At 39.4% G+C, this 20,667-nt stretch overlaps 1 protein-coding gene across 1 annotated transcript in view; it reads right to left on the reverse strand.

Annotated features, from left to right (window-relative positions):
* Nucleotides 1-20,667, reverse strand: part of LOC136830105 (uncharacterized) — a 375,313-nt gene that overhangs the window by 60,343 nt on the left and 294,303 nt on the right. Inside the window, 4 exon segments of the mRNA XM_067089297.1 lie at nucleotides 60-1,169; nucleotides 1,310-1,627; nucleotides 3,896-9,515; nucleotides 9,673-20,489. Of these exon segments, the coding sequence (XP_066945398.1) occupies nucleotides 60-1,169; nucleotides 1,310-1,627; nucleotides 3,896-9,515; nucleotides 9,673-20,489 (17,865 nt within the window).

The following is a 20,667-nucleotide window of genomic DNA, read 5'->3' on the forward strand; positions in this document are numbered from 1 at the left end:
AGGTAGAACGATCTACAGTCTAGGTATAATACTACAAACTAAGAGTATCGTGAACTTACCGATTCGATTCTTTCTGAAACACTGTTCCATCTGGTGAGTTGCGTCTCGACGCTTTGTGTCTTCTCCACTTGGACGGCCTGGCTCTTGAGCATTTCCAGCAAGTTCTCGTTTGTGTTCATTGAGCTCTGCAAGTTGTGTAATTCTTCAACGTGGGTCTGGAGTGAATCTCTGTTGACTGACGGTAGCTCTAGAGCACTGTCCATCAGATCTTCCACTTCCATGAGGAAACTGTCAACAGCATCAGCTGATGTCATGAACTTCTGCCAAATGTCGAGTCTACCCTTGAGGTTGGAGTGGGTCTCCTTGATACTCTCTGAGATAGACTTGAGCCTCTGCTGTAGATTGTCTATCTGTGTCTCGAGCTCAGTCAGATGGCAAGGGTGATGAGGATCTTTCCTCAGTGTTTCCATGGTCTGCTTGACCTTCAGGATGTCCTCCTCAGCTCGAGCAAGACCGTCTTGTATGGTCTTGCAGGAATGTATGGCTCCCTTGATGATCTTCTCACCCTCTTTGTCCACTGCTTGACATCTCTGCAGTGTGCTCTCTAGGTGCATCATGGTTAAAGAGATGCGTTCAACTCGACTGACGGTTTTCTGCACGTTGTCCAGCACATACTCAAGGGATGTAATGCGCTGCTGGATGGTACAGATCAGTTCTTGGCAGGTGAGGTTCAGCCGGCCCAGAGTATCAACTAAGACCTCGTCTTGTTCTTCTTCTGCACTTGACACCTGGGTTAGATGGTCCAAGTTGTTCTTGCTGTTCAGGATTTTGACACGGAGGACCTTGTATTTTTCTGAGATGTCACGTAACTGTTGGATTGAGGTAACATGAGTGTCAATTTCTTGTAGAGACACTTCTACGCTTGAAAGTGTGTCCTGAGTTTCAGCCAGAAGCTGTGGCACAGGAACAACCTGAATTTGTATCTTGTGGAGTTCTTGTTCTTTTGCTTGAAGCAGTTCTTCAAGCTCACGCCACTCGTTTTTGAACTGAGATAAGAAGTGTCTCTGATGGCTCTCATCTGTCATGTTGACCAGACTAACAGATTTATCAAAATGATTCATGCACTCATCAAGTAAGACGCTCTGGCTGTCAAACTGTGCTTTTAGATTCTGTAAGAGATTAATGTGTGAATTAGCAAAATTCTGTCTCATGACCTTCAATATTAATGCTCAAACTTGTGTTTGGTATCTCACTTCAAGACAAAATTTACCACTTGACCAAACAGGTAGATCTTCAATGAATTACTTACCCATATTTGATTAAACTGTTCTCTCAATTTCTCTTGATCTTGAGGCGTAAGGTCGATGTCCTGAAGTGAACTCTTAGCTTGAGCGCACCATTCCTGAAGCTTATCCATTTGGGTTTGGTAAGCTGCCCAGTGGACATGAAGCTCCTCCAGGCGTTCCAGAAGACGTCCCACATCCTGCCGAAGTCTGATGGTCCTCTGATGATGGGCCTTCACGCGGGTCTCCAGGTGCGTGCAGGTGATCACATCTCCAACCTTGCGGACCATCTCCACCAGGTGGCCGGTGTGGGCTTCGTGTGTCACACTCTCAGCAAGCAGATCCTGTATTATTAAAACCGCACACGCAGACACGCATAAGAGTTAGTCATGCTCTAAAAAAGGGAACTGTGTTACTGGGTGATACTTTTCACCTCCATCAAGACCTCTCTTTTATCTCTCGCACACATCTATTTGCTTCTCCTTCACCTGCTAAGAGGGTGTTAAAAAAGATCGTCCTGTACCAGGTCTAAGTAAACTGGATGAGAGTAGATGCCAAAGCACTTATTAAAAAGCCTAATTACTAACTGAATAAGCTTTTGAATGATGATGGAATCAAGATGTTTTATTTGTCAGCACAAGTGAGTTATTTGGCAACTATGGTGCTACGTAGCACCATGAGTTCTATAAATGTAACACATGATCTGTTATAAGCATGTTTGTTTCTGTGTACATATGCATGCATGTATAAACAACTGAATTTACTTTGTTTGATAATAATTACATTTCTCTTCCAACCTATCACTATAATGAAGACCCAACAGGACAAGTAAGTCAGTATGACAACAAATAGCAGGGGGATAATATACATTTGACATCCTAACATTCTTAATTTTAAATGTATGAATGTTTACTTTCACGAAACACACTAACCAAACACATCCTCGAAATAAAACCAGCTGTAAGATCAGCATTTAATATTTTACAGAAGGGATTTCCCAGTCTCACAGGGGTTGTATGTACAATTCAGGTTACATTTAAGTCAACATACTGACATTTACATTTTGCATTTAAAAGTAACAAAACTTCCAAAAACTCCTGTACACATCAAACACACTCATTCCTTCTCTGTCAAAGCCATTGCTTCCAATATATAAACATAAACATTACAATGAACTATTAAAAGTTATCAGTTACCATCAAATAGGGCAAATAGTGGTAAATTTGATCCATGACCTATGATGGATGCAGAATGAAATTTAGCTTAAAAAAAATCCCAATGATTTCCAAGAATAAGAGCTCTATTTTTGTTAGTTGCAACTGAAACCAAAAATGAAAAATACAGTCTGCTGGAAATTTACCCTATTATTTGAGCACGTTACAAGAAAGATTTCTCCTAGAGCTAAGGCTACAAAGGACTGAAAATTATTAGTGTTGTAAAATACATTTTTTAAAATAATATCTTTCATATTCACAGCTACTTGGTTTAGGCTTTTCCACGGTCCCAATCGAGAACAGCCCTATGGAACATCATCTTCACTACAATCTAATGACATTTCAAAGTACTTGAACAGGCCAATCTATGGAGTCACTACTACTGAATGAGATCTGAGTATGCTCCATGCAAGATTTGAAAATACTCCAGCTGATCAGTCTATTGACAAACTGAGCTTACTATAATTAAAATTCTCGATTTCAATGTATCTGCAAAGAGTGTAGCAACAACAAATTTTGTTCTTGTAAAGTGTTAGTTGCCAGTTATGATGATGGCCAAGAAAATTTTCATACTTGATTGAACCAATCAAGGAGGGGTCTTTAACTAATATACTTGAATCAATCAAGGAAAGGGGTCTTTAACTAATAGTACTGACTCTTGGGATTTAATATAACAAGGAGTATTAGTTTTATCTCGTCATTCAAGCCTTTTTTTTTATAGGTTGGGTTCCTCACTAACGTAAATCACTAACTGAGGATTCCAGTAATTCTGGACTGCAATCTGTGATGAATTTTAGGTATTTTAATCTTTAGGTAACTTTCGGATGACTTATTAACTGGAGGAGCAAACAAAAATGGAACGTATGTCTACGTACAACATCAAACTGACTAAATCAACCAACAGACGAGGGTCGGTAGGAGCTGTTACTTAATTGGGGGAAAATAACAAAGCCTTCGTTAACATTGTTAATCAGAAACAAATATTTTTCTTCCAAGTAGTCCTCAGTACCTCAGAGGTTTGTTAACTGACAAGTTGTCGAATGAAAAATACAACTACAAACCTGGCATTCCTGAAATAAGCAAATTAGGGAAAATGGTAAATGGTCATAATAAACCTCAGTCTGCGACAAACTGAATTAGTCTGCCAAATAATGAATTATTAGGTTGAAAGGTTACTGCTGAAATCATAAAAAAAAGGTAACTCTTAGTAGAACATGCCACGTATCTAGTATATATGTCACCAATAAAAAAAAAATGTGCAATTGTGAAAAAACTTAAGAAAAGGACTGTATGTTAAATGTCAGTGATGTATTCAATGTAATGCCTCGTGAAACTCCAACTTGAAAACTCCCTTGAACAAACCCCAAATTAGAGAACTTTAAATGAAAACATTCTCACCTTGCAGGAGTTGGTGTTGTCCTCGTAGGTGTCAGCAGAGACTGTATGTAGCTGGGTAACTTGCTCCGATGCTGAGACGTTCCATTCCTCCTCTTCTTGAAGTTGGCTGAGAAGACGCACCCACTCGGCTCGCAGAAGGGCAAGTTGATGATTACGCTGGGTTGCCTTATCAAGAAGGACTGATGCCCTTAGGTATGACTGAGAGTAGAGTTGCTGGTAATGAACCCGTGAACTTGGCTCTAAAGCAGTATCTAAGGATTCCAAAACTTTCTGGCACTGTCTAAGGGACAGGAAGAGCTTCTTATGTTTTGTAATGGTATCGGTTAGGTGGTCAAGGTCTCTGGCAACTACACGGGCTTCCAAGATTGTTTCGGCCATCTCTATAAGATGTGTGAGCTCCATCAGTGTCTCCTCATATTCTGTGGTAGTGGTTGTCAGCCGCAATACCCGATCTAGTTCTTTCTCAGCAGAATCCTGAATGTTGCAGAGTTCCGTCTGAACAGTTCCTAATTCATCTGAAGCATGCTCAACAGGAACATTTGGTATTTCATGGGCACCAAGTAGAAGCCGTGTTAAACAATCTCTTGTTTCTTCATTTGCAGTTAAAATCAGTTCGAGCTTAACAACCTTCTCTTCTGGTGTCATTGCAGTTTCTTGGATCTTGCCTAATTCTGCTCTTAGCTCTGCAATCTTATTTTCAGCATCACCCACTGCAGCAATGTACTGGGCTTTGTTTTCCTCTTGTTGTGCAACTTCTTCTTGCTGTGCCTGGCGTAGCTTCTCCACTTGACTGACTTGTTCTTGCAAGACAGTCATGGTTTCTTTGATGGTTATTATTGTTTCTTTAGTTAGAACTTCATTTGCATATTCTGTTACTTCTTCTAGCATGGCAATCTTTTCTTCAATGATCAGTATTTCATTCCTGAGATGTTCAAACTGTTGTTGCCTTTCAATAGGATTTTCAGCATACTTAATATTGTAAGTTCTGTATTCAACAGTTTCTAGCCAGGTACTTATAGTCTCGATAATAGTGATAATGACTTTCTGAACAACAACAGCATCTTTCTTTTCTATAGATGAGCGCAATATACTGAGACTACCATCAATCTGTTCGCCTTTACCCTGACCTGGTGGTTCCTTAGATGTAGCAAGCAGAAGTGGTCGACCTAGAGGAGATGCAGTAGGCTTTTCCTTGCGATTCTGGTGACGTCTAAGAAGAGAGGTTATGATATCCCATTCTTCTCTAATTTCTATTTCTTGAGCTTCACCCTTGTCTTTTGGAACATTTTTCTCTCTGATCACGGAATCTAAACTAGCTGGTGGTGATGGTGATCTTGTTGCTAGTTTATCCTCAGAAACACTTACTTCCTGAGGTAAACATTCTTCTTGTAACTGTACCTTAGAAGGACCAGCAGATTGCTTTTCTCTTAATTCATCCGTGATATGTGGGATATCTTTATTTGGGTGGGCTCCCTCAGTTGAAGGCAAAGCTTCTATATCAACACTAGTAACAAACTGATCATTCATATAAGTTGTGTAAGATGTTGGTGTTACCACAGCTTTTCCAATCATTCTTTCAGGATCTTTCTCCTCTGGGACTGTCTCTCTCATTTCTACAGGGACATGCTTATCAAGCTTTGTGTCTAATTCTCTATCTCTCTCAGCCATTTCGGTACTATAGACTACCTGGGAAATCTGAGGTGATGCTTCATCTATCTGCTCAGTATGTCTGCTCTCTATTACTACACTAACTGGACTAATTCTAACTTCAGTTGCGGGTTGCCTGTCTAAAGCTACTTCTGTTAATGGATCCTTTGCTTTTGTGCTTTCAGCAGTGGTTGTGGGCTGAAGTTTTTCCAGATCACCAGGAGCTTTTTGTGAAGGCACATCATTCTTAGAAGGTTCTGGTACTGAGTCTCCAGTGGCCTTATCAGGAATTTCATTACCATCAAACTTAACACTGCCCTCAACTGGTAATGGTTTTGGCTGAAGATCTTTGATTTCCCTCTCAGGTACCAGATCATCTTTAACTCTAGTTTCAGAAGGTACTTCACTAATTCCTTTTCCAGTACCTGGATGTAACTGGACTTCCCTGATATTCTGTAGAGAATCAGTTGGCTTACCTTCAATTGTGGGGACATCTTGTAGACTTTCTTCAGGAGTTTGCTGCTGTTTCACTTCTTCCATTATTTTAGGAGAAGGAAGATCTTTTCCAATGACCTCCTTTCTAGTAACTCCAGAATCTGTTAAGGAATCCTTTGCTGGCTGTGGGAGATGTTCAATAATTAATTCATTACCCCTACTAGAAAACTTGGGTTCAGAAATACTTTCCACTTTAAGATTACCAGGGACACTATGTCTACTTTTACTAATTCCATCTGACTCCTCTACAACTTCCTCAACCTCTACAGGCTTACCGTCATCTCTGACTATATTCTTTTTAATCACTTTAGGTACAACAGTCTCATCAGTGAAAATCTCTGGTTTTTCTTCTAAACTTTCTTTACAAAGAGACTTACCATCAATAATGTCTGATTTCTTAATACTATCAAGATTAGTGGGTGCATCCTTAGTGTGAGTAGGAATTGCCTTACTTACTAAATCACGTGCAGGTGAGGGAAGTTCTTCACATGAGTCTGGACCTTCAACTACCTCCTCTATTTCACTTGGTTTTCCATCAACAATCACAACCTTTTTCCTTACAGCACTTTGAGGATCAACTGGAATTTCTGCACTGTCAACAACCTTTTCTGGTCTTTGAGCCATACCCTCTGACTCTTCCACAACTTCTTCAGTCTCCACTGGTTTACCATCAGTTGTGACAACCTTCTTAACTTTTCTCTGACTAACCTTACCTGCAGCTGTTTCTGGCACAATTTCATCATCTGTGACAGCCTCACTTGGCATCTGTTTATCACTCGTCATCTGAAGAACCTCCACATCAGTCTTTTGCTCCTTAATGGTTTCTTTTTCAAGAGGAACCAAGGCACTTCTTTCAGGTTCTTTGCTTTCCTCAGCACTTTCTTCTGGTTCTTCAATTTCCTCTTCTCTTTCTACAGGTTGGCCATCAATGTAAACTATCTTCTTGATCAACCTCTTCACAGCTTTTGTAATGCTAGGTGTAGATTTTGGTTCAGCACCTAAGGGAGCTTCCTCACATTCTTCTATTTTAACTGCTGTTCTATCTGTATGATCAGTGGGTACCGCTTTTCCCTTTGGAAGAGACAAGTCTTCTGCCTCCCCTGTCTTTTTGACATCTTCCAACAGGGGCTTCCCTTGCTCCTCTGAAGTTTCCTCTGGCTCTTTAGGAACAATCTTCTGGAAAATACCCCTGAAAAATCTTCCGAAGGAAGACGTGCTTTCTGGAGCATCAGTTTTTGCAGTTGCAGCATCAGTTGGTTGCGGTTGTTTTGTAGTTACTGGTTCTTCAACTACCTCAACAGACTCCACAATCTTGTCTCCTGCTTCTTCTGGCTGATCATCAATGTCTGGCTTACTGACTTTGGTTAAAGTAGGGCCAGTTGTTTCCTTTCCTTCAGGCTTATCTTCATTTTCAGCCTTTCTAATGGCATCTTTAACAATGGCCTCAGTATCTGGTTTATATATTTCTTTTACAAATATAAGTTCAGATGGTTTTTCTTCACTTGTCAACACTGGTTCATCCAGAACACTCCCTTCAGTAACTTCCTCAGGTTCTTCAACATCCTCTTCAGTTTCTGGTTCATAGATTTCTTGTGGACCAAAATATTCTAGAGGTTTTCTTTCCTTTACAGAGTCTGACTCTTCAACACCACTTTCCTCAGTGATGATTTCTTCTGGTTCTTCAACCTCTTCTTCAGTCTCAACTGGTTTGCCATCAATATAAACAATCTTTTTGATTATTCTCTTCCTAATGATTCTTCTGATTGTGGTTGTAGTTTCTGGTTCACAGATTTCTTCTGTAACAACAGATTCTAAAGGCTTCCTTTCCCTCAGAGAGTCTGGATCTTCTACAACACCTTCAGTGATAATTTCTTCTGGTTCTTCAACCACTTCTTCAGTCTCAACTGGTTTACCATCAATATAAACAATCTTCTTGATTATTCTCTTCCTAATGATTCTTCTGATTGTGGTTGTAGTTTCTGGTTCACAGATTTCTTCTGTAATAACAGATTCTAAAGGCTTTCTTTCCCTCAGAGAGTCTGGATCTTCAATACCACTTTCTTCGGTGATGATTTCCTCTGGTTCTTCAACCTCTTCTTCAGTCTCAACTGGTTTGCCATCAATGTAAACAATCTTTTTGATTATTCTCTTCCTAATGATTCTTCTGATTGTGGTTGTAGTTTCTGGTTCACAGATTTCTTCTGTAACAACAGATTCTAAAGGCTTTCTTTCCCTCACAGAGCCTGGTTCTTCTACACCACTTTCTTCGGTGATGGTCTCCTCTGGTTCTTCAACCTCTTCTTCAGTCTCAACTGGCTGGCCATCAATATATACAATCTTTTTGATTATTCTCTTTCTAATGATTCTTCTGATTGTGGTTGTAGTTTCTGGTTCACAGATTTCTTCTGTAACAACAGATTCTAAAGGCTTTCTTTCCCTCAGAGAATCTGGATCTTCAACACCACTTTCTTCAGTGATAATTTCCTCTGGTTCTTCAACCTCTTCTTCAGTCTCAACTGGCTGGCCATCAATATAAACAATCTTCTTGATTATTCTCTTTCTAATGATTCTTCTGATTGTGGTTGTAGTTTCTGGTTCACAGATTTCTTCTGTAACAACAGATTCTAAAGGCTTTCTTTCCCTCAGAGAATCTGGATCTTCAATACCACTTTCTTCAGTGATAATTTCTTCTGGTTCTTCAACCTCTTCTTCAGTTTCAACTGGTTTACCATCAATATAAACAATCTTCTTGATTATTCTCTTTCTAATGATTCTTCTGATTGTGGTTGTAGATTCTGGTTCACAGATTTCTTCGGTAACAACAGATTCTAAAGGCTTTCTTTCCCTTAATGAGTCTGGATCTTCAACACCACTTTCTTTGGTGATGATTTCCTCTGGTTCTTCAACCTCTTCTTCAGTCTCAACTGGTTTGCCATCAATGTAAACAATCTTTTTGATTATTCTCTTCCTAATGATTCTTCTGATTGTGGTTGTAGTTTCTGGTTCACAAATTTCTTCTGTAACAACAGATTCTAAAGGTTCTCTTTCCCTTACAGAGTCTGGTTCTTTTACACCACTTTCTTCGGTGATGATTTCCTCTGGTTCTTCAACCACTTCTTCAGTCTCAACTGGTTTACCATCAATATAAACAATCTTCTTGATTATTCTCTTTTTAATGATTCTTCTGATTGTGGTTGTAGTTTCTGGTTCACAGATTTCTTCTGTAACAACAGATTCTAAAGGTTGTCTTTCCCTTACAGAGTCTAATTCTTCTACACCACTTTCTTTGGTGATGATTTCCTCTGGTTCTTCAACCTCTTCTTCAGTCTCAACTGGCTGGCCATCAATATAAACAATCTTTTTGATTATTCTCTTCCTAATGATTCTTCTGATTGTGGTTGTAGCTTCTGGTTCACAGATTTCTTCTGTAACAACAGATTCTAAAGGCTTTCTTTCCCTGGATCTTCTAGGATGAATTCTTCTGGAGTTTCAACTGGTTTACCATCAACATAAATAATCTTCTTGATTATTCTCTTTCTTCTGATTGTGATGATTTCTGGTTCACAGATTTCTCCTGTAACAACAGAGTCTAAAGTCTCTGGTTCTTCAATACCACTCTTTAGTGATAATTTCCTCTTTCTTCAACCTCTTCTTCAGTTTCAACTGGTTTACCATCAATATAAATAATCTTCTTGATTATTCTCTTCCTAATGATTCTTCTGATTGTGGTTGTAGTTTCTGGTTCACAGATTTCTTCTGTAACAACAGAGTCTAAAGTCTTTCTTTCCCTCAGAGAATCTAGCTCTTCAATACCACTTTCTTTAGTGATAATTTCTTCTGGTTCTTCAACCTCTTCTTCAGTTTCAACTGGTTTACCATCAATATAAACAATCTTCTTGATTATTCTCTTCCTAATGATTCTTCTGATTGTGGATGTAGTTTCTGGTTCACAGATTTCTTCTGTAGCAACAGATTCTAAAGGCTTTCTTTCCCTCACAGAGTCTGGTTCTTCTACACCACTTTCTTTGGTGATGATCTCCTCTGGTTCTTCAACCTCTTCTTCAGTCTCAACTGGCTGACCATCAATATAAACAATCTTTTTGATTATTCTCTTCCTAATGATTCTTCTGATTGTGGTTGTAGTTTCTGGTTCACAGATTTCTTCTGTAACAACAGATTCTAAAGGCTTTCTTTCTGTCAGAGAATCTGGTTCTTCTGCACCACTTAATTCAGTGATGATCTCCTCTGGTTCTTCAACCTCTTCTTCAGTCTCAACTGGTTTGCCATCAATATAAACAATCTTTTTGATTATTCTCTTTCTAATGATTCTTCTGATTGTGGTTGTAGTTTCTGGTTCACAGATTTCTTCTGTAATAACAGATTCTAAAGGCTTTCTTTCCCTCACAGAGTCTGGTTCTTCTACACCACTCTCTTCGGTGATGATTTCCTCTGGTTCTTCAACCTCCTCTTCAGTCTCAACTGGTTTGCCATCAATGTAAACAATCCTTTTGATTATTCTCTTCCTAATGATTCTTCTAATTGTGGTTGTAGTTTCTGGTTCACAGATTTCTTCTGTAACAACAGATTCTAAAGGCTTTCTTTCCCTCACAGAGTCTGGTTCTTCTACACCACTCTCTTCAGTGATGATTTCCTCTGGTTCTTCAACCTCCTCTTCAGTCTCAACTGGTTTGCCATCAATGTAAACAATCCTTTTGATTATTCTCTTCCTAATGATTCTTCTAATTGTGGTTGTAGTTTCTGGTTCACAGATTTCTTCTGTAACAACAGATTCTAAAGGCTTTCTTTCCCTCACAGAGTCTGGTTCTTCTACACCACTTTCTTTTGTAATGATCTCCTCTGGTTCTTCAACCTCTTCTTCAGTCTCAACTGGCTGGCCATCAATATAAACAATCTTTTTGATTATTCTCTTCCTAATGATTCTTCTGATTGTGGTTGTAGTTTCTGGTTCACAAATTTCTTCTGTAATAACAGATTCTAAAGGCTTTCTTTCCGTCAGAGAATCTGGTTCTTCTGCACCACTTTCTTCAGTGATGATCTCCTCTGGTTCTTCAACCTCTTCTTCAGTCTCAACTGGTTTACCATCAATGTAAACAATCTTTTTGATTATTCTCTTTCTAATGATTCTTCTGATTGTGGTTGTAGTTTCTGGTTCACAGGTTTCTTCTGTAACAACAGATTCTAAAGGCTTCCTTTCCCTCAGAGAATTTAGATCTTCTACACCACTTTCTTCAGTGATGATTTCCTCTGGTTCTTCAACCACTTCTTCAGTCTCAACTGGTTTGCCATCAATGTAAACAGTCTTTTTGATTACTCTCTTCCTAATGATTCTTCTGATTGTGGTTGTAGTTTCTGGTTCACAGATTTCTTCGGTAACAACAGATTCTAAAGGCTTTCTTTCCCTCACAGAGTCTGGTTCTTCTACACCACTTTCTTCGGTGATGATTTCCTCTGGTTCTTCAACCTCTTCTTCAGTCTCAACTGGTTTGCCATCAATATAAACAATCTTTTTGATTATTCTCTTTCTAATGATTCTTCTGATTGTGGTTGTAGTTTCTGGTTCACAGATTTCTTCCGTAACAACAGATTCTAAAGGCTTTCTTTCCCTCACAGAGTCTGGTTCTTCTACACCACTTTCTTCAGTGATGATTTCCTCTGGTTCTTCAACCTCTTCTTCAGTCTCAACTGGTTTGCCATCAATATAAACAATCTTTTTGATTATTCTCTTCCTAATGATTCTTCTGATTGTGGTTGTAGTTTCTGGTTCACAGATTTCTTCCGTAACAACAGATTCTAAAGGCTTTCTTTCCCTTACAGAGTCTGGTTCTTCTACACCACTTTCTTCGGTGATGATTTCCTCTGGTTCTTCAACCTCTTCTTCAGTCTCAACTGGTTTGCCATCAATATAAACAATCTTTTTGATTATTCTCCTCCTAATGATTCTTCTGATTGTGGTTGTAGTTTCTGGTTCACAGATTTCTTCTGTAACAACAGATTCTAAAGGTTCTCTTTCCCTCACAGAGTCTGGTTCTTCTACACCACTTTCTTTTGTAATGATCTCCTCTGGTTCTTCAACCTCTTCTTCAGTCTCAACTGGTTTGCCATCAATATAAACAATCTTTTTGATTATTCTCTTCCTAATGATTCTTCTGATTGTGGTTGTAGTTTCTGGTTCACAGATTTCTTTGGTAACAACAGATTCTAAAGGTTCTCTTTCCCTCACAGAGTCTGGTTCTTCTACACCACTTTCTTTGGTGATGATTTCCTCTGGTTCTTCAACCTCTTCTTCAGTCTCAACTGGCTGGCCATCAATATAAACAATCTTTTTGATTATTCTCTTCCTAATGATTCTTCTGATTGTGGTTGTAGTTTCTGGTTCACAGATTTCTTCTGTAACAACAGATTCTAAAGGTTCTCTTTCCCTCACAGAGTCTGGTTCTTCTACACCACTTTCTTTTGTAATGATCTCCTCTGGTTCTTCAACCTCTTCTTCAGTCTCAACTGGTTTGCCATCAATATAAACAATCTTTTTGATTATTCTCTTCCTAATGATTCTTCTGATTGTGGTTGTAGTTTCTGGTTCACAGATTTCTTCTGTAACATCAGATTCTAAAGGTTCTCTTTCCCTCACAGAGTCTGGTTCTTCTACACCACTTTCTTTGGTGATGATTTCCTCTGGTTCTTCAACCTCTTCTTCAGTCTCAACCGGTTTGCCATCAATATAAACAATCTTTTTGACTATTTTCTTCCTAATGATTTTTCTGATTGTGGTTGTAGTTTCTGGTTCACAGATTTCTTCTGTATCAACAGATTCTAAAGGTGGCTCTTTCACAACTGTTCTTTCATTAATTCCTTTAGGTTCTTCTGCTTCCTCTCCAATTTCAATTGCTGGGAATGGTCTGAGTTCTGTAATTTCTGGTTCTTTATATTCAGGTACAGTAACAGGTCTTACTAATTCTTGATCATTTTCACCAATGAATTCTGTAGGTTTTATATTCTCCTTTTCTTTTTCATAAATCATTTTGGTAAAGGCATTGTCTCTACTTAAAACTGGATTAGGATCCTGTGAGTCTCCTGAAGGAGCTGGGAATTCTCCAACTGGTGCTAAAAAGCTATCATCATCCTCTGGCTTACTAGGTTTTTTCATTGGGAAAGCAGGCACCATAGGTACTGATTTATTGTCAGGGATATCTTCAGCACTTACAATCACTTCTTTCTTGGTGTAAGTTTCATCTTTCCAAGGGACAATAGTAGAGGGATCTCTTGGCAAGACATCTACTTTATTTACTTTGATGTTGGGGAAATCTACCTCTATCTGTTTCCTGTTTACTTCTTCACTCTGCACAGTTACTGGTACTTTCTCTGTTTCTGATATAACTACAGGGAAAGGTTCCACCTTAATATTTTGAGTGTCCTCATACACTGGAACAGATGGAGACGTCTGTTTCAAATGATCTTCCTCAGTAAATGGAGTGGATTTATCATCAAACTTATTTTGGATATAAAGGGGATCTGTGAAAGTTTCAGATTTATTTGCACTTTTTGGATAGGAATCTTCTTTCCCTGATGGTTGAGGTGCATCTCCAAATGGTGGGGGGAATTCCACTGCTTTAATTGGTTCATCAGGTTTCTTCACTGGTAATGTTTCCGAAGGAGTTACTGATTCATCAGCAGGAATAGCCAATCCCTTGTCATCATTTTCATTCCTCTTATTGTAAAGGTCCTCTGTCCATGTTGTGGTTGGACTTGTAACTGTGGGAACTTCATTAATATTGCTCGCTGTTGGTTCAGGGAAGCTTTTTACAGCTATGTCTGTACCTTTCTCGCCAGAACCAGGTAGATCAACACCATTTTCTTGAAGCTCCTTGACATCTACATTTTCTGCCTCAGGGTCAGAGGGAATTCCAGGGAAAGGTGATATTTGGACGTTTTCCTTGATTTCATAACTTGGCACTCTAACTGGAGGTTGCTTCAGACTTTCTTGTTCAACAATAGGAAGTGACTCCTCAATAATTTCCACTGTCTTATATATATCATCTCGGAAAACATTTGATGTCTCAGCCTCTTTTGGAACCTGGTCACCACCAGCTGGTTCTGGAAGGCAGGCTGATGGGACTGGGAAGTTTTTGTTATCAATTACTTTTTCTGGTTTCTTCATTGGTAACTCAGGTAGACTGATTTCATCACCTTCTTCAGGATATGCCTCATCATGTACCTCTCTTTTATCCTGCTTATATGTCTCAACAGTCCACTGCAAAGGAGCCTGGCCATCACCAGGCATAACCTGAGTAGAAGAAGAAACAGGAGCAGGGAAAGGTTCTGCTAAGACTGTACTTTCAGACTCTGGTGCAACCAATTCTTTTCCTTCAGACTTATCAGTCAGTGTTTCCTCAATTCTCTGTTCAACAACCATGGTTTTCTCTGGTTTATCCAGTGCATTATCTTTTTCCTGTGCCTCTGAAGTGATTTTAGGGAAAGGAATCACTGGAAGTTCTTCCTTTGGCTTATACACTGGTATTATAGCTGGTGGCTGTTTTAGGTCTTCTTGCTCAACGATAGGACCATGTTCCTCTTCAACTATGTCTTTCTTATATACAGCATCAGCAAATACATGAGAAGTTTCAACTTTTTCTGGTTCCAGATCATTTCTGACTGGTTCAGGGAAACTAACTGCTGGCATAGGGAAATCTTTGACCTTTGGTACCTCATCCGATTTCTTCATTGGTAACTCTGGTAGATGGACTTCAACACCCAGTTCTGGGTATTCTTCATCATGCACCTTTGCTTTACTCTGCTCATATGTCTCAACAGTCCACTGCAAAGGAGCCTGGCCATCACTAGGCAAAACCCGAGTAGGAGAAGAAACAGGAGCAGGGAAAGATTCAACCGTCGCCTCCTTTGATTCTAGTAAAACTGTGTCTTCTGTATATTCCTCCTTTGTTTTGTCTTGGGGAGCCAATGAAAGAATTTCTGGGAAGGGAGTTAATGGAGGTTCTTTCTTTGGTTCAAACTCTGGTGCCACAACTGAAGGCTGTTTTAGATTTTCTTGTTCAACAATAGGATGAGATTCATCACTAATCTTGTCTCTGGTATACACCTCTTTGGTAAAGATATGTAAAGTTTCAGCCTTCTGTGGTTCCTGGAAATCTTTAACTGGCTCAGGGAAGCTAACTGCTGGATTAGGAAAATCTTCCTTTGTTGGCTCATCATCTGGTTTCTTCATAGGCAAATCTGATAACTGTACCTCTGCACCTGATTCAGGATGTGACTCATCACAGATCTTTACTTCATTCTTCTCGTATTTCTCAACAGTCCACTGTAAATGACCCTTGACATTAGGAGGTATCTCCTCAGCAGGAGATGAAATAGGAGCAGGGAAAGGATCAGTTGAGTCTGTTTCACCTAATTCTGGTGTAACTGCATCTTTCTCTACTGGTTTATCAATTACAGTTCCTTCTTGTTGAGCATCTGAGATAATATCAGGGAAGGGTTCAACTGAAAGTTCCTCCTTCAATTCATATACAGGTACCATTACAGGGGGCTGCTTTAGGTCTTTTTGTTCAACAATTGGTAAAGAATCTACAGCAACTGTGTCTTTCTTATAAACACTGTGAGTAAATGTTACTGGAGAATCAGCCATCTTTGGCTCCTGGTCATCACATACTGGCGTTGGGAAACCAGGAAGTGGTACAGGGAATTTCGTATCCTCATCTACAACTGGTCCCTTCATTGGTAAATCTGGTAACTGAATTTGTACACCTTCAGGATATTCCTCAACACTTACCTGCACTTTATTTTGATCATATTTATCTGTATTCCACTGTAAAGGAGCCTGACTATCAATAGGCATTACCTGAGCAGCAGGAGATTCTGGGGTTGGGAAAGCTTCTATGTCAACTTCTTGTGGAGATACAGAAACAATTTCTTTAAATGGCTCCAATGGAATATTTTCTTTACATTCTTGGCTAACTATATCTTTTTCTTCTGGCTTCTCAAGGGCAACATGCTTTTTCTGTACATCAGAAAGAATTTCAGGGAAAGGAGTCACTGGAACTTCTTCCACCGTATCATACACTGGCACTACAGGTGGTGTCTGCATCAGGTTTTCTTGTTCAACTATGGGAGTGTATTCCTCACTAACTCTGGCATTATTATATACAGCATCAGTAAATACAACAGTTTTTTCAACATTTTCTGGAGCTTGGTCATTACTTACTGGTTCTGGGAAGCATGCCAATGGTACTGGGAATTCTTTGTTAATAGTCATATCATCTGGTCTCTTCATGGGTAAATCAGGAAGATCAAATTCAACACCTTGAGGACAGCCTGTATCATGGAACTGGATTTCATTTTTAGAATATTTCTCTTTGGTCCATTGTACAGGAGGCTGACCGTCAATAGGCAAAACCTGAGTAGGAGAGGAAGCTGGAGCAGGGAAAGGCTCTACAGGTTTGTTATTTGCAGTGTCACTATTAAATTCTGGAGGTTTCATTCCTTTTTCATGCAGGTCAGGTGACTTACTATCTAGAGGCTTAGGTTCATTTACATATAATACATTTTCTACCTTTTCTGATGTCACATCTGAAGAAGTAGCAATATCCTCTTTAGCTGGAACTCCTGGAGTTGGGAAGAGTGGGACATCTGTTGCTTCTATCTTCTTTACAACTGGTGGTGATACTGGAGGATTCTTTGACTGAGGAATTGTTTCTGGTTCCTCAGCAAATGAAACACTAGAGTACTTATTCTCTGGCCAAGATTTTATTATGCCCTTATCAGAATCTTTTGGTTTTCCTTCAAGAGAAACTGGCTGAGGAAATTCTCCATGTGGTTTAGGGAAGTCTATGATCTTATCATCTAAATTAGGTCTTTTCTCATCTATCAAGGCTGGGGCTTTTTCTGGCTCATTACTTATAGAATTAACATGCTGTTTTTCAGGTTGGCAATAATGACTTTGACTGAAGTTTGGCACAGATCCATGTGTTGATTCATGAACAAGATCAGAGTTATCATCTCGAGAAACTGTAGGGAAGGCAGAATGATCTACAAACTCCTGAGGCTGAGCGAAAGGAATGTAGCTTTTAGAATCTTTACTATAAAAGTCAGGGGCAGTTACTGGCACAGGAGGGGCAGGAGATGGCACCATGGTGATACTCCCTGCTTCTCTTAATTTTGATGTTGGTGAATATGTGGTTCCCTTAAATATATTCAGCTCTCCTTCAAAATCTTTAGGCACATGAGAACTTGAATTCTCAGGCTCTGGAATATCACCCACTGGCACAGGGAATGGACTAAATGACGCACTATCACTAGGAGGAAACACAGGCAAATCAGGGGACATGGGAGGCTCAACTCTGCCTTGGATGAGATCTGCAATTTCTTCCATGCTTGTTCTTCTATAAACAGATGTTTCAAATACTTTAGGTGTCTCAAAGAATTTTCGAAGTTGAGCAACACCACCTTCTCTTCCTTCAGGTGTTGGGAAAGGAGCATCATCAGTGTATGCTTCCTCTAACTGAGCTGGCACTCTATCTTTTTCCACAACTGAAAGCTCACTAGGCGAAGGGAAGGACAGGGAATATAGAATTTCAGATTTTTCAATAATGCTTACCTTTTCACTGATAATATTTTCTGGAACATCAGTTTCTTTTTCCTCAGAAATTGAAATTTCCCGTGTCACATCTTTTAAAGACTTAGAAGGTTCTGGGAATGGCTCAGGGTCACCTTCACTGGCATGCTCTTCATGCATTTTTACAGAAGGAGCTTTGTCAGCAGAGTCAGGGATTTTACTACTTTTACATGGCTCATCAGGTTTCTTATTGTAGAGCCCTTTTGTCCATACGTTGACTGAGATATCATCATCATCCTCACTACTATCTTTTGGCTGGCTATCATCCTTCCTTGCTGGTTGTGGTAAAGAGTCCTCAGGAACTGGGAACACACCTAACACAGATTCTGAATGTTTAGGAGGTTCACATGGTAATGATTTTGTAATGTCTGATGTTTTAGAGAGAATCTGTGATGGCTTTTCATCATCATTAGGCTGACACACATAAAGGCTTTCTTTCCAGTTGCTCTCTGCATCCTTTGGCTTTTGAGGAACCTCAGCTGCAGACACTGGGGCTGGGAAAGTATTTACTGTTTTTTCATCTTTGTCAGGAAGGTTGTCCTTTTCTGGTGCAACAAATTCTGTTATTGTTACTCCAGATTCATCATCAGGCATGCCAAAGTGCATCTCTGGTTCTTCTACAACTTCTTCTGTTTCTACTCTTTCACCATTGATAATCTGTACCCTTTTAACAATTTTCATTCTACGCCTGACCGCATGGACTTGAACAGTTTTTATGTCACTTGATAAGGTCTCTTTGTCAATTGGCTCACCACCTTCCAAAATTTCCTCTGACACAACAGGTTTACCTTCCACTATTCTAATTTTTCTAACTACTCTTGCTGGTTGATGGGGTTGGACACCTGTTACATCACCATGCTCAAACTGAACATTTTCAACATCTTGACTAATGGGAAGAGTTATTCCTTCACTTTGATCACCAGTCTTTGAGTATTCCATAACTTCATCTGGGGATTCAGATCTCTCTTCCTCAACCACCTGCTTACCATCTACAATGCGGACAAATCGACGAATCTTTATATTTTTCTTTATGATACGAATACCGCCAGAAGTGGGAGTTGAAGGATGTTCATCTTCAGAGGCACCCTCTGAGTCTGGCTCTTCAATCACTTCTTCTGTTTCTGTGGGTTTACCATCAACAATAATAATCTTCTTTACTACTCTTCTTCTTATGATTCGTGGCGATGTTTCATCTGGGTGGGACAAACTTTCAGTAACTGAGGAGTCTGAAGGAACATTCTCAAAAACACTGATAACAGAATCCTCTGGTTCTTCAACAACCTCTTCTGTTGTAACTGGTTTACCATCAACCATATTCATTTTCTTTATTGTTTTCTTCTGAATCACTGTTGCCTTAATTTCAGGTTTGTACAAAGTTCTGCTTAGTGGCGAATCACTCAACTGCACAGGCGCTATTTCAGCCATATCATCACTAGGTTCTTCAACAACTTCTTCAGTTTCAACAGGTTCACCATCAATCATAACAATTTTCTTAATGATACGCTTCCTTCTCACTTTTTCTGTAGTAGTGGAACCTGTTGGGAAACTTTCTATCATTTCCTCAGTCACATCCTCTGGTTCCTCTACAACTTCTTCTGTCTCCACAGGTTTCCCATCAACCATGATGATTTTCTTAATTATTCTCTTTCTGATGATTCTTCTGGTGGTCACTTCTGGTTCATAAACAGTCTCTGTAATCACAGAGTCAGATGGCAGGTTCTGCACAGATTCATCAGTTGTTTCCTCTGGTTCTTCTACAACCTCCTCTGTTTCTACGGGCTTCCCATCAACCATGATTATTTTCTTGATTATTCTTTTTCTTATAATTCTTCTAGTTGTTGTTGTAACCTCTGGCTCATACACTGTTTCAGTAATTACTGATTCAGATGGAAGGATTTCAGTGTTCTCTTCAGTAACTTCCTCTGGCTCTTCGACAACTTCTTCTGTTTCAACAGGTTTTCCATCAACCATGATAATTTTTTTGACAATTCTCTTTCTAATAATTCTTCTGGTGGTAGTTATTTCAGGCTCACATATTGTTTCTGTTATCACAGAATCTGGAGGAAGACTGTGAAGCATTTCTTCCATAACTTCCTCTGGTTCTTCAACAACTTCTTCAGTCTCAACTGGTTTCCCATCAACCATAATTATCTTCTTGATTATTCTCCTTCTGATAATTGTTCTTGTTGTGGTGATTTCTGGCTCAGTTACTGTCTCTGTTATCATTCTGTCTGCAGGAAGGCTTTGGAGCATTTCATCAGTAACTTCCTCTGGTTCTTCAACAACTTCTTCAGTCTCAACTGGTTTCCCATCAACCATAATGATTTTCTTGATTATTCTCCTCCTGATAATTGTTCTTGTTGTGGTGATTTCTGGCTCAGTTACTGTCTCTGTTATCATTCTGTCTGCAGGAAGGCTTTGGAGCATTTCATCAGTAACTTCCTCTGGTTCTTCAACAACTTCTTCGGTCTCAACTGGTTTCCCATCAACCATAATTATCTTCTTGATTATTCTCCTCCTGATAATTGTCCTGGTTGTGGTAATTTCTGGCTCAGTTACTGTCTCTGTTATCATTCTGTCTGCAGGAAGGCTTTGGAGCATTTCATCAGTAACTTCCTCTGGTTCTTCAACAACTTCTTCGGTCTCAACTGGTTTCCCATCAACCATAATTATCTTCTTGATTATTCTCCTCCTGATAATTGTTCTTGTTGTGGTGATTTCTGGTTCAGTTACTGTCTCTGTTATAATTTTGTCTGAAGGAAGGCTTTGGAGCATTTCATCAGTAACTTCCTCTGGTTCTTCAACAACCTCTTCAGTCTCAACTGGTTTCCCATCAACCATAATTATCTTCTTGATTATTCTCCTCCTGATAATTGTCCTGGTTGTGGTAATTTCTGGCTCAGTTACTGTCTCTGTTATCACTTTGTCTGCAGGGAAGGCTTTGGAGCATTTCATCAGTAACTTCCTCTGGTTCTTCAACAACCTC

The sequence above is a fragment of the Macrobrachium rosenbergii genome, chromosome 46, assembly GCF_040412425.1.
Source record: "Macrobrachium rosenbergii isolate ZJJX-2024 chromosome 46, ASM4041242v1, whole genome shotgun sequence".
NCBI lineage: Eukaryota > Metazoa > Arthropoda > Malacostraca > Decapoda > Palaemonidae > Macrobrachium > Macrobrachium rosenbergii.